Source organism: Podarcis muralis, chromosome 12 (genome assembly GCF_964188315.1).
Source record: "Podarcis muralis chromosome 12, rPodMur119.hap1.1, whole genome shotgun sequence".
Lineage (NCBI taxonomy): Eukaryota > Metazoa > Chordata > Lepidosauria > Squamata > Lacertidae > Podarcis > Podarcis muralis.
The window spans coordinates 33,914,531-33,929,507 of record NC_135666.1 but is presented as its reverse complement, the minus strand read 5'-3'; the positions used below and the strand labels follow the sequence as shown (position 1 = coordinate 33,929,507).

Sequence of the window (14,977 nt, the reverse complement as noted above, 5' to 3'; positions counted from 1 at the left end):
GAATCCTCTGTTCATATAGTCAAAATAGGCTTGGTGGTCCCTTCCAAGTCTCCACAGGATGCCAAAAGACCAAGCTAACTGCCACTGTATAATTCAGAACAATTGGCAGGCAGTGCCTGTTCACAGTAACTAAGAGTTAGTTCCATACATCAGTGCACCTAAGCTTTTTTTTCCACCCGTCTCTGTACAATTTCCTCCCAGAATTCATGGGCATGAGATCACGAGGAGGAATATTTGTGGCGATTTTTAACTGATGATACCAAGAAAGGCCAGTGTTGGATTCTATTACCTGCTAATGCTGGAGGCATTATGCCTTTGAATCTCAGATGCTGGGAATCACAGGTGCGGTGTTGCTTGCAGGCTTCCCACTGTAAGAGCAGAATGCTGTTGTTTTCATTCACTGCCGGCTGTGAACATGTGCAGCCTTGTTTGTCCGTACTGTGGGTGATGTGTGCCCAAAGGCACCATGCTGGTGACCCCCAGTATGGAATCCTGCAATAACACGAGTGGACTGTACTGCTACAGGTTGTTGAATGCTTCCCCCCAAGTTAAAAGAAAAGAAAGGCATGTTGTGGTGAATGGTTCTATCCGTCAGGGACTGACAGGGCTCTGAGGAGTGTGCGGCAGAGGCAGGGGGACCCTCAAGACTTATCCAGAGGAAGGGGTCAGTGATTTATGGAGTTTTGTGCCACCTGTGAGGCAGGAGCCAGGGCTGGAGGAAGGGGAATAGTCGGAGCAGTCGGAGATAGGGGAGGGTGTGCAGGACGTGTCAGAACTGGAGGAAGAGACTGTTCTTGAGAGGGGCAATAGAATCCCCTCCATCCCCTTCCCCTCTGTCTCTCAGGACCAGGAGGGGCTTGAAGAGGCAGGCACAGTAGTGACTTCCCAGTAGAAGTCACAGGTTGCTTGTGCACACCCCTTCAGGCAAAGGTACTGAAGTTCAGGTGGAGGCAGGGGTGCACAGCTGCTCCAACAGTCCAGCTTGGAGCACAAGCCTACAGAGGGGATGCCAGCCACTTAGCTGCCAGAAGTATGGGTGTACCTTAGATACTGTAACTGTGTGCTTTGTCAATAAAAATTAAACTACCGGCTGTTTGTCCTCCTTGGGCTGGGTGTGCTCAGGACGCTAACCAGGTCATTTCCTAGTTGTGTTACTCTTCTGCTTGCAGTAAGTTTTTCACATGTAAGAGCCAATTTCAAAAATATGTGCAGTCCTAAGAGCCTCATTCCCACCTCATTTTGCTGCAGGCACAACCAGGTCTTAGCTGGAGAATTGCTGGTTAATCTTCAGCTGCTTGGAAGCTGACACGAAACTCCCTTGAGTTTGTAAACAGGGTTGCCAACTTTTAACTTCCTGTGTGCCTTTGTTTCCATGGTGGGGGGAAACCTTCAGCAGCAGATTTCTGCAGAGGTGCTATTTTGGTCAACTGGCAAACATATTGGTAATAGAATCCAGGATTGTAATAGTCAGTGGTATGGAATTTTGGGCTGGGGGGGGGTCAAATGCAACCCTCCAAGCCTCTCTATTTGGCTCTCAGGACTCTGCGCAGGCCACACCTCTCACCAGCCCTGCTCTACCTCCTTCTCAACTGGAATGGAATGTGTGCTTAAACAGTATTATTGCCTCTTGCTGGCCCAGAATGAGAGATGTTCATGTAGGAATCTCTGGTCTTTGAATGTCTGGACTGCAACCTAGTGTACAAAGATAAGAGTTGCATTGTTTGACCCACCTGCCATTGGCACGTGGGCCCTGAAAGGGTGTCCACTAGGGAATGTGGCTCTCAGGCTGAAAATGGGTTGCTACCTCTGGTGTAAATACTAACCCTAGCACACCTTGGAGAGAAAGGGTAAACTAAATTTACTCCGAAGAAAATGCAACAAGAAGAGTGCAGTATCAAAACCTGGATTCTTTTAAGACCAGGCCTTCTCTTTTCTGACAACCAGCAGCCAAGTCCAGATTTCATGCACAAGAAATATCCATGGAAAAATCTGTCTTAAGGTTTTTGTTGTTTGCTTGTTTTTAACGTAAGACACCACCCTATAGAAGCCGACTGTGGAATTCTGTTTTGAAAAAACAAAGGTGCATATAATGCAATTAACAAACAATATGGAAATAAATCAAAACACCAGGCAAATAAACAACTTGACACACAGACTAATATACATGATGCTATTTGATCCATGCAAGTGGTTATTTTCACAGGAGGAAATTAGTTTGTAGCACTGGAGGATAAAGTATGTGATGGAAGAGTAAGCAAAGCAAATGGGCATGTGTAATTATGATTTATTCCTTTCCAGTTTGTGATAAGCAGTAAAACTGAACTTAATCATTTAGTACTTCAGGCGGCACTGGGGTGTAAATTCCAATCTGTTTTCAGTTCAAAACAAACATTCAATTCAAAGTGCTTAAAAGCCCTGAGTGATGATAGCCACACCTCAAGCTCAGGGGGAAATAATCAAGAGAGAGAGAGAGATACAATTGGCTCATTTTCAGGGTTTTATGTACCCTGGAAGGCTTGGATTAACTATGCAAGACATTTATGATTTCTATGTATTATATTAGGGACAGAAAACAACCTTTTTAATACTAATAACACACATAAGCCTGTGCTTAATACTAATAACACACATAAGGCTGTGCAACTGCATTTGCTAGTATCCACTCTTTGCCACCCTTACCTCTACCAATTCTTCTTTTCTGGTTGTTCCTTTTATTTTTATCATCATCATTGTCCACCCATGGAATATGGTCCCCAAAGGTTGCTCAGAATGGAATGTGGTCCTCTGGCTGATAAAGGATCCCCACTCCTCACCTAGTCTTTCCCACAGTCAAAAGTTTTTATGCTTCATTGCTGCTTCCTCCTTTCTCTATTTGGATGTTCCACCATTTTTTTGTCCTCAGATCTTTAAGCATTTCAGAGGTCGAGGTGGAAGTGGGGACGAACAGTGAGAAAGAGGCTCACCCTCTCCCTCTTTGGCGTGCTATGTCCCCGCTACTCATAAAATAACCAGTCTGCAAATTACTTTTTAAATGCTTTCTCAGATTCATTGGAAGTAAGTTCTGCTGCATAAAAAAGCACATCTGGGCTGCTAAAGAGACAAATGAAAAAGCGGAGAGTGGGTGGGAAAAAATTAAAAGTTGTCAAACATGCTTTCTTTGGGTGTTCAAAATAATTTCTTATTCTAATTATTACTCCAATATTTAAGGCAGTGAATCCAATTAACTCAGCCACTAATGAAAAATCCAAGGTGATATAATAGTCCCTTTTATGTATTTCTAATTGTTTCTAAAAGTTGCTTTGTAAAAGAAGCATTTTTTATTTTTTTTAGGTTTGATGCATAGGTTACAGCTGCCTCATGGAAGCAATATAACAATCAGTGGCTCACCTAGGGCCCCTCTCCAGACAGCCAGTGTTTTGCAGAAGGGATTCAAGCCACAGAATTAAGGCTTACACAATTAAAGTGGATGGAAGTGCTCTGTATAAATCCACTTTAAAAAGAAACTGCCTTTTTTGCAGTTAGGAAAGTGATGGAGAAATGTGTTGAAAAGTGTGAAATGAATGACTGATTAACAGGAAGATGCATAAATACCCCACAAGAAAATCGGGATGGATGCTTGTTGGTGAATAACCTTCTTGTAAACAAATCAGAGTGAATGCTCAATAAAGACCAAATATAATATATGCCTTGTGCAAATCAAATCAGGATGAATGTTCAATAAACAGGTTGCATTATGTTTTTTTTCTTTATTGTACTTTTGATTTCATAAAAAAAAACTTAAAATTAAACAGAAAAGTTGTATGGAGGATCTATGTGGCTCAGGTCAATGAGTTGGATACAGGCTGCATCGAGTCTCCATTGATATAAATAGGACATGATTTTAATCCCATCGACTTCAAAATTAACAAAGTGCTATTCACTCATTCTGGATTCAATCTATTCTCTCTATAGCACTGTACTATATAAAAAAAGGAATTGCATCAAGGTGAAGGTGGAAAGAAATTCCCAATCTGTGCATTTCTTCTTCTGGATTATGGCTCTAAGTAATCCAACAGATACTATGCCATGCAAAACATATAAGAAGAGAGAGGTTAATGTAAGGGAAGCAATATTGTGAAGCACAGAAAGATGTAGTGACCATCATCTTGCAACTTACTGCTTTTGTTGGGGGGGGGGTTAGTAAACAAGTTTATTTTAGAAAAAAATACACTCAGAGTTACATGTGCATTTTTCCGCCCAATGGAAAGAACATTGTGCATGTGTACATGAAGTTTGGGGACTCTTGCCTAAGTCAGTATTTGTGTGCAAATGTTTTGGACTACAGCCCTTAAAAAAACTACTTTGTCCACATGAATACATTCAATATATTAAAAAGGACTAGCAATAAAGTTCCACATAAACCAGATGGAAAACCTGAGGCCCTCCAGACACCATTCAACTGCAATGGCCAAGGGTCAGGGATGATGTAAGATGGAGTCCAACACTACTAGGAGGGCAGCTGGTTCCTCATCACTGACACTAAATCAGCTACTATCCAGACAACCACAAAGCCCATGCTGAGCTATTCCATCAAAATAGTACCTTAAGTTCATCCCTCCTGTTGCACATATCCATGAGAATGATGTAGAATTTGAGATACAGGAGCAGATTGTTTTTGCACTTCATAGCAGCCCCACTGCACAGCTGATTTGATCAAAAGAACAGCACCAGAATCCTTTACCATTTCCAACTATGCAGTGTCCTCACCCTTAATGGCTACTAGCTCCATGGAAGAAAAGACATAAATACAATATGTGAACCTGCTTTTCCCTAAACCCAACACCATCCCCACCACCAGGTGAAGCTAGTTGCTCTTTGGATAGGTGAGTCAGAGAAATGACATTGGAGACACACTGATGAGGCCCTTCTTTCTTGGCTACTCTAGCAAGCAACAAAACACACACACTCTTTTCTTTTCTTTTCTTTTCTTTTCTTTTCTTTTCTTTTCTTTCCTCACCTATCTACCTGCCTTGCTTCCCCTTGTCTCATCTTACCTGTTATCAGCCCTCACCTGGGTCACCTGACTTCATCTCATCTATCCAACCAACCAACCTGACATTTCACCTCCAGCCTGTGTATGACTACACTGTCTGCTCCTTGCCCTCTAGACAAAAATGTGGAGAGGTTATGCATACAATAGATAAAACTTTATGAAGCGCTTATTTTTTACATTTTTCTTCTTTTTCACTAGATATAATGCATCACACAGCAGAAATTTATCTGTTGCCCTGTTCTTTTAGTTCATACATCATACCAAGGGCTTGTTGTTCTTACTGAAACTAATAATGGTCTTTATAATAACAATAAAATAATTCTTTGGGGGAAGCCATGGCTGTTTACAGTGGTATCAGTCTTTTAAAGGTGTGGTGTGAATGTGGCCTATGAGATCCGTTTAAAAAAGAAAAAAGGAATGGGACCCAAGACACTGAAGGATATGGAGAGAAATAGAAGCAAGTTTCTGTAATACTTACCCAACTGGCACTTCAACTTCAACAAGTCAAAACATGTGTCTAACCACAATTTAATGCAACAAAAACTGCTGGGCATTTCCCCTAAGTTTCATGTCCCTGTCCATTGGCCATGATAGCTGGGGCTGATGGGAGTTGAGTATGGCAGACAGAGACGATGGTGCTGAGTCAAAATACTGCCCATAAAAACAATCATTAGCTGCAGGAACTTTTTTTATCACAATAACCAAGTTTGTCATACCTCAGGCAAACACATAGTTCCTGTTACAAATCTGCTATTTCCACAATATTCAAACTCTATAAAACTAGGCATTCCCCCCCATAAAAAAGTTGTGTACATGCTTATAACTACAAAATTCACTGGCTGGAGGAAAATGAGGATATGTAAGGGGTGTGACTACAGTCATGGAAGTTTTATCAATATGGGAACAATCCTCCATTAGTGTGGAAAGGAAAACCTCACACAGTCTCTGTAATAACTGTGACATGTGACAGGTGCAGACAATCAACGACATATTAGTGCCTAAAAACATTGGATCAAAAGGCAACTACACCACAATAAAGAGTAAATGCAGAGAGGCCCTCAGACTCTGCCCCCTCCCATAAATATTGAGATCATTTGCAAAACAAATTAAAATAAAAACTCTTAATATTTCCCAACATGTTTATTATCTACATCGGGGTGAGAAACCTTTTTGGTCCCATAGGTCAACTCTTTTATCAGGTTCTGCCTCACTGGCCAATTTTGAAAGCTGGGTGGCTTCAGAACCTGCTGCATAAAGAAAAGCCATTTTACTTTCTCGGTATTGTTTAGGAAGGATTAGAGAGCACTTTCCCCTACACATACCTGCTTAATGAATATATGCACCACACACTTTCAGTATGAGTACCCTCATTATTTCTTTATTGGTTAATTTCAATGCATGGAAGATAATTCTCTGAAGATACCTGAAGTGATCTTTTCACTATCACCAACATTTCTTCACAGCCTCTGCTGACATTCAGGGAGAAATGGTTGTGTGTGTGCCTGGTAAATTGTGGCATTACCACAAACTGACATATTACCATACGTATCTGCTGGTAACAAAGATGAATAAAAACTATGAATTAACTAGTGAATGCTAGATCCTGGCTGATGAATAGGCATAAGAAAAATATACCTCCAAGCATCCTTTGTTCCCAAGCATTTCCACCTATGCAAATCCACCTGAGGACTTGAACCTATTTATTCATTTTCAAAAAGGCAAATGTGAAATGCTTTCTGAAACCATTACAAACAATGCCTGATAATCCACTCCTCCAAAAGCAAACAGAGCTTTATTTATTGCATTTGAAAAAACAACTTATTTTGATCCATACATCTTATGCACACCGAATGGTTAAGAACATGTAACAGAAACAGGATGTAAACATTTCCTTAATGATAGCATAGTTTAGAACAAGCAAAGCAAACAACAAAACACAAGCATTTACCTCCTCCCAGTGGGATTTGGCACTTGCTTTATAGCTGCAGGAATTAGCCATTCATTTAGACAAGGCCTAGTCCCTAAAGGCTCACAGAGCTGTGTTCAATTAAATCGGTTCTGGTGTTGTTGTAAGTAAATGTTACTACACAGGAGGCCTGTTTGTTGCATCATGCAATCGAAGGAAACACTTATTTAATGGTGCACAGAAAAAATACTCAAGCAGTGTCCTTCGAGATCATCTGAGTAACAGACATACCTTTTGCTTCATTTGAGACTCACTCGTTCAAACTGTCAGTTTGCTAAGGTTGGTTGAAAACCACCAAAATCTATGGAAGTTTTGCTACTTCAGAAAATAAAAAAGGAAAAATAAAAAGAACCCATCCTATTGTGCACCACTGAACGGTATGGAAGTTGCTCAAATGTAGCTCTTTGAAAGACATCAGTTCTCTCTTAAGATGTTTTTGCTTCCAATAGCTATGGATAAAAGCGTCAGTCAGGGGTGGATACGCAAGTAACTTGCTGCTTTTGATACTTTCCGTGAAAAGTCTGAAAGGGGAAAGCAGATGTGTGCATATACAGCTTGCACCTCTCAATGTGAAAGAAAAAGACATTTTAAAAGGCACAACTGAATGTTCATCTGTGTTCAAAGACGGCCACATAAAATAATTATACCTTCTATCAAGTGGGCCAGAAAGAAATACTTCCCACACTTCCCAGTTCTTTTGAAATATGAAATAGTTTCATTGAAGCAAACACCACTCTTTCCACTTAATCAACCAGTGTATATAACTTGCTTGCATTAACATCCAAGAGAGAGAGCGACTCTTTTTTTTATATAAAGATACTGAAGCATTGTATGGGAATACAAATACAAAATACCTGAAAATATTATCTTGCTCTACTTCTTAACATTTATTAGCTTCCAACACTGTGTAAGCACTGATTTGCCGTCTTAACACAGGATTGCAGCCAGCTAAGTTTTGCTCAAGAGTAGACCCACTGAAACTGATAGACCTAAGTGAGGCTGCATTCACGCAACAGTTTATACTCCCCCGCCCTTATGTCTCCCTAACTGTTAATATCTGCTTCACATAGGGCTGTCTTCAAAAACCGTTTCAAAACCTCCAGTTGGCAGAGAGTGCAGTTGCTCAACTGTTGACAAGTTAAAAGGCGAATAGATCATTTAAAGCAATTGTGTAATAACTAAACAGGCTGCCTGTATACTTCTGAGACCAACTCAAAGAGCTGGTTTAAATCTACAAAGCAGTTTACAGCTAATGACCACAATATATTCTGGAAAGTCTCAGGCCGGGTGCCCAGAACTTTATTTGAGAACATTCTCTGGATCCCTTGCTAGAGGGAGGCTTGGAGGGGGGCGACAAGGGATGGGAGCCTTTTCAGGTGTGGCTCCCCATCTGTGGAACACACTCTCCACTAAGGTCTGCTTGGTACTTTCACCAATGTATTTATAGTGCCAGGTAAATATATATATTTCCCCCAGGCTTTTGATGGATAGCAATGTTTTCGCTGATAGTGTGTTTCCAGAGCTTCTATACCACTCCTTTTGGGGGGTTGGGGAGTGCCTGACTGAGCTCCAAGAAATGACTGGATTAGTGCAATAAAAAAATGGGAAGACCCACATCAGAACCTCAGTCTGCTACTGCAGAACCCTGAGTGACGTCAGCAGAGTCAATTGCTTTCCCTGTGCTCTAGATCCCCAGAGTGTTTACAAAGATGATTACACCAAATATTGCAGTGAACTCAGAGGCTACAATAATGGGAGGCCTGAAAATGTGAAGAATATAAGTTCATCCCTTTCTCAGCCTCTTGGTAGTCTAAGCATGCCAACCTTTTTATTATTATTACACCTGAAAGAAAGCTATTTCCCCTGAACAGTTTAATGTGTCTATTTACAGTAACTTTCCAGGATGTTCCTCATTGCTGGAACAGACATGGAATGCTCACCATCTATAAGCAAAGATTGTTTCAATATATTCATGCTTTATTAAGAATCCGAACTGAGTGAGGTCTAATAGCCTCCATTCCTCGCTATAAAAAGCCATGTACCTGCAGGTGGAATTAACGGAAGTTAAACCACACTTAATGCAGATTGAACCTTCATCTTCTAAAAAAGATAATTTTACAGGCAACCAGCATGCACTCTTCATCAGTTTAAAAGAACATGCTTATAAGCAGAAGCTCCAAGCACCAATGGTAGTACGGGTCAGGTTTCAAACCACTTCTTATTGTTTGAGTTTAAAGCAGTAGCAGCCAACTTGGTGTTCCCCCAAATTGTTGCTGGATTCCACATCACCCAACATCCCTGATGGTTGGCCACGTCAGCTAGAGCTGATGGGAGCACAAGAACTGGAGGGCACCATGACCTTGGCTACCCTTGGTTTAGAACTGCCATCACTTCTTCCTGGATTAAAGGCCTGCTGGATTAAACGGAATGTCCACCCAGTGCATCATCCTGCTTCCCATAGTGGCCAGACACAACCTTCAGGAATCCCACAAGCAGGAGAAGAAGGCCCTGGCCTTCTTCCAGCAACTGGTCGCAGCAGGCTACCATTTTAGCTGTGCATAAGCCAAAGAGTTCTATACCCACACATCCTCCATCCAGACCAATGAGAGGCATTGTCACCATTCAAGGACATATTCTAGCCAAGCAAAAGCACTCAAGGAGAGTGTCTGGAGCAGGGCCAAAGAGAAGTGTTTTCCTGGAGTGGAGGTGTGGCCTGGGGAGTGTCCCAAGGGCTGGATGGGGGTACCTGGAGGCCACATTCTACTCCCAGGCCTGAGTTCATGCATCCATGAATGCACAGTTTATTACAGAGACTCATCAGATTAGATACCCAAATGAAACATAAAGCTGGTTTAAACAGTTAAAAACAGATACATATAAATATACTTATTTCTCTCCCTCAAGAAGCCAGCATAGAGTTTCAACTTATCTGCATTGAAGTCAGAATTAATTAACCCTCTTAGTAACATAAGAGACAACTTCCCTTAACCAACTTTTTAGGAGATCTTCCTAGAAGAGTTCTTGACACTGGGAGAACCAACCTTTCTATACATGCATTCTGCACATTATGGTGAAGAAGAACATGATCAACAGATTATATTGCTCCAGCCCTACACAAATACAACCATTCATTAACCACAGCCTTCTTAAATCATCCACTCAACCGTGCAGAAAGCAGCACATTAAAATGAGCAAGGATAAGTTCTCTCCTGTTCTCAGAGACAGTTAGTGTATATGGGAGTGAAGCTGAGCAGATTCCATAATTTATAGGGTTATGAAGGAGTAATGGGGACAGGACTTGTTAGCTGCAGTTCTCACATACTGTAGATCTAAATCATTAATCTTTGAACAACAAGGAGTTGAGTCCTGTTTAACTCGTAATTGTCCAAAATTTTAACCTGTAATTGCCCAAACGAAATGCCTCCTTCTCCATCTCTGTCATCAATTGACTAACTATCTGAGGGCAATAAGGAGATATAACTGGCAGGAGCTGCAGAAAAATGCAAACTTAGCCACTGTTTCAGGGCATCAGCCCAAGCTTTATATTCAGATGATTGAATACACACTTCCTAGTGAATTCCCAACAATAGGTGGCAAGCCCAGTATCTTCCTAAGGAAAGCAGACTGAACTATTTACCGTAGTTAGTTCACATCAACACATCACATTCAAACACTGTTTGCCACCCAGCACTCCCTTGGCATTGTGGCCCACAATTTAATTGCCCTCACTATTTCAATTTACCCTTTTCTGCAGGCCCTCCTGTCCTGAAGCCACACACAAAACAGTGTGAGTGTGGGTGTGTTGATTTATTTCTTTCACCTCCTATGCTGCTTTTATCCATTTCTCGAAACTCCCTAGCTCTGACATCCTGCTCCCTGTAAAATCTTTGTTTGGTACATTGCAGCAGGCTGCTGTGCTACAGCTGTGGCCCACATTTCAGGAACCTCATGTGCACATCTAGCTGAAGAGACAATTTGCTTTTTTATTCACCCCACCTCCAGCCCATATGCTGCATAAAGCAGCAACATAGAGATCTTCTCATAATTCATTTGAGTTGACAAACATGATTGCAGACATACTAAAAGCTTTCAGAAGAGTAATGTGGAATTTGTTCACGTGAAAGGTTCTATAACAGGAACAAGATGCAGTTGTCCTTTCTCCCTCCCTCCCTTCCTTCCTTCCTTCCTTCCTTCCTTCCTTCCTTCCTTCCTTTCTTTCTCCCCCCCCCCTCTCTCTCACACACACATACCACTCATACTCTAAAACTCTCCCTCTTTCTTTTTTCCCTCCTCAGCCCCAGGTTAAGAATATAGAAGTGAGATGGTTGTGGTCTCCGTCTCTGAAAGGACAGCCTACTCCTTAGGTTTTGGAAATGTGACTGAAATTTAACATCATGAAATTGCAGCTAATTATTGATATTTTAACAACACCTACACAAATTCATAAACCAAACAGCTTGCAAGGCTCCTCGGGAACTTAGAGGAAAATAGGTCAGCTAGACCCATAAACATTCAGGTTTCTTTTATTTCATACAGTCCCAGATCACATGAACCAGTGTGTATGCTTTTAATGCTCCCCACCTATTTTGTAACTACCACAAATTCCCTTCCTCTCCCAAGCTTACTGCAGGAAAATAATGTGGAGGTAAATATGCAAAGTTTTGAACTCCGATTATTCTTTGCTGTTCTTTTTCTAAACATAATTATATAAGCAATTGCAGCACAATGTGTTTGGCAAGAAGATTACTCCGGCAAACCTCAGCTGCAGAATGTTCCTAAATTAAACAAACGGAGGTGAAGCAAAAACTTCAATTATACTTCTCTTGCTATTTGTTCTTAAACTGATATTAAAATATTACACTTTCTTTGCTGACTTCTAGATTCCAACTGTTTACTTAAATAGACAAGCCTTAAAAAAACTATTTTATCAACACCACATTGTGAAAACATGCACACATTAAAGCAAGGATTGGGAACCACTGCCCTTCCAGATGTTGCTGGACTTCAATTTCCCCAAAGAGCATGGCCAATGGACAGGGACAAGCAGAGTTGTTGTCCAACACCTGGATAGACACAGCTTCCCCGCTCCTGAATTGAGAGGTATAGACCATTTCTTCTAACAGGTGAGCAGGCATATTCCATTCTAGTAAAAGAAGCTTGCATTCTACAAATAAGTATGCATTTTTGGCAACTACTGGAATTCTCCACTGTCCACAATGGGGATTGCTAAAGCTGTGATAGAGAAAACCCAACAGGTTTGCTTGCTTTCCCACACTTTAAAACTTGTGTTCTTTTCCCCACTCCTTCCTACATGTCCACCTGAGGATGTTTCAAGCTTGCCAAAGAGCAGAGGAACTCCAGTACACCAATGTTTCTTATGATTACTCAGTGCTAAGGTGTTAGATGCTGTTAAGAAGCAGACCTCCATGTCCTGATTTTCAAGGCAAAGCGACAAAAAAAATTAATTGTTTACTAGTAGAGGGTTTTTTTTGTAATGATAGTATGTACTGAATTTCAGCTTCCAGAATGTTTTGGGAGTACTTTAATTTTAATATCATCTCAGTAAGAAAGTCAGACCTAAGCATCTTTGATATTGCAGTGTTTATTTCCGTAGAGAGAAGCAAATGAATTGTAACTTTCCATGAGGGTTCACACACTCACAAAAATCAAGCAGTATATACCTCATGTTATCACAGGTGTGTTGTATCCCAATTTAACATGTGGATTGGTTAATCCAATCGGACTTCTCTGCTCTGACTGATAAATAGGTCACAAGAAAATGTTATAGATGAGAAAATACAGATTAACAAGATGTGAAACTTGGGTTATTCAAATACACAGAAAATTATGTTCTGTTTGTATGTTTGTGTGCCGCTTCCTTCTTCTTTGTCAACAAGGGACAAATATTGATCCTGTACATCAGCAGGAGATTAAACAAAGAGAGACTGACCTGATTGTGTTGTTGAACTCATTGTTGTTGATGGAGAGATGAACATTTGACACGAAGAGCTCAAATCACAGCAACTGTAGTTTGGTTTTCTATAAGCTCATCTAAGTTGATGCAACTCTGTGATTTCAACCTATTAATGAAAAAATAATCATGTAAAACATATTATCCATACTTGTGAAAGCTATCTTTAATCATCCTGGGATATTTGGATAAAGGGCAGTATATGAATGGAATAATAATAATAATCTTGTGGAATGAGACAATAGAGCCCTGATCCACCAACCCCATTGAACAAATTACAAGAGGTCCACATTGACTTCAGAGCTGGACAAGCTGCCATGCTAATTGTAACACCATCCTAGAGATGTGAAAAAACTATGATAGTGAAACTGAGGGGTGGAATTTGGAAAGCTCCGCATCTCTCTGATGTTAGTGGTTGGGTTGAAGAGACTTATAAAGAACCTGTCCATATTTAATTCTTCTCTCACCTGGATGCATGGAATATATAAAAGCTGGTAACTTGCAAAAGCACAAGCCCTTGGGGCAATCTGAAGGGTGAAGAAGAAGAAGAGTTTGTATTTAATATCCCGCTTTATCACTACCCTAAGGAGTCTCAAAGCGGCTAACATTCTCCTTTCCCTTCCTCCCCCACAACAAACACTCTGTGAGGTGAGTGGGGCTGAGAGACTTCAAAGAAGTATGACTAGCCCAAGGTCACCCAGCAGCTGCATGTGGAGGAGCGGGGACGCGAACCCGGTTCACCAGATTACGAGTCTACCGCTCTTAACCACTACACCACACTGGTGCAAGCCAAAGGGCTCTCATCCAGTGCCGGATTTATGTATAAGCTAAACAAGCTATAGCTTAGGGCCCCACTCTCTTGGGGGCCCAAAAAAAAATTTAAAGGAAAAACAACTGGATGTACATTTCCAAAATATAAGATAAAAAACAAATAAAATAAAACCTACATATAGCAAGAGTGTTTTGTTTTTTTTGTTTTGTTTTGTTTTGTGTTGTGTAGGCTCCTGTGATGTAAATAATGGGCCCCACCTGCTTGCCTGCTTCCTAAAATATCATTGGTTTGCTCATTTCTATAAAAATACATATTTTGTTATGTGCAAATGGCTTTAGATACCTATTAGGTCCATAAATTACCATATAGCATATATTCAACACAAAAAACAGTGGCAGACTGTTGTTGACAAGGACAGCTGGACATATAAAGGACCCCATTGGCTTCAGTAGCTTAGGGCCTCATCAAACCTAAATCTGGCCCTGCTCTCATCCAAGGGTAAGCAATCAGAACACAAGATGGAGAGGACATTAACGGAGTGTCAGTTCAGGCAGGATGAGGATGGAGATGAAGGAGGTGAAGGACCAAACACCTCTAGAACCGTAGTGCTGCCCGAGTTATGGAACACCCTGAGGCATGGATGGCCAGTCTACCCCCTTGTCATTGTTTCCACATCGTCTTCCACCAACAAGGAAGACTGAGAGCCACTATTCATGCCAGTCTGGTAAGTGGTGCTGATTTTTAAAAGAGTTTTTTAAGGGTTTCCAGAGGTTTTTTACGGGGTTTTTTTAGGTACCCCTGACTCTGGGGTTGTGACGCTCATCTCACTGGCCAAAGGAGCCAACGTTTGTCCGCAGAGAGTTTTTCCGTGTCATGTGGTTGGCCTTGACTAAGCCACTTCTGGTGAGACCAGAGCAGCACACAGAAACGCCATTTACCTTCCTGCCAGAGTGGTACCTATTTATCTACTTGCACTTTGACGTGCTTTTGAACTGCTAGGTGGGCAGGAGCTGGGACCAAGCAATGGGAGCTCACCCCATCACAGGGATTTGAACCGCCGACCTGGCTTTTTAGATGGTTTTCCCCAGTATATGTGATTTAACATATATGGCGGTATCCGGGAACATAACCCCCACATAAATAGGGAGTCACCTGTATATACACATACTAAATTAATAATAATAATAATGTATCAAAAATTAGGCCTAGAAAACTAAAAGCAACTTGGTAGCTACT

General features: G+C 41.2%; 1 protein-coding gene across 6 annotated transcripts in view; it reads right to left on the bottom strand.

Moving 5' to 3' along the window:
- HDAC9 (histone deacetylase 9) overlaps nucleotides 1-14,977 on the bottom strand; it is a 422,950-nt gene that overhangs the window by 381,170 nt on the left and 26,803 nt on the right. For all 6 annotated transcript variants that reach the window (XM_077936990.1, XM_077936988.1, XM_077936989.1 and 3 more), the window contains exon 2: nucleotides 12,949-13,078. In XM_077936990.1, the coding sequence (XP_077793116.1) occupies nucleotides 12,949-12,994 (46 nt within the window). In that variant the 5' untranslated portion in view covers nucleotides 12,995-13,078. The remainder of the gene's footprint in view (nucleotides 1-12,948; nucleotides 13,079-14,977) is intronic.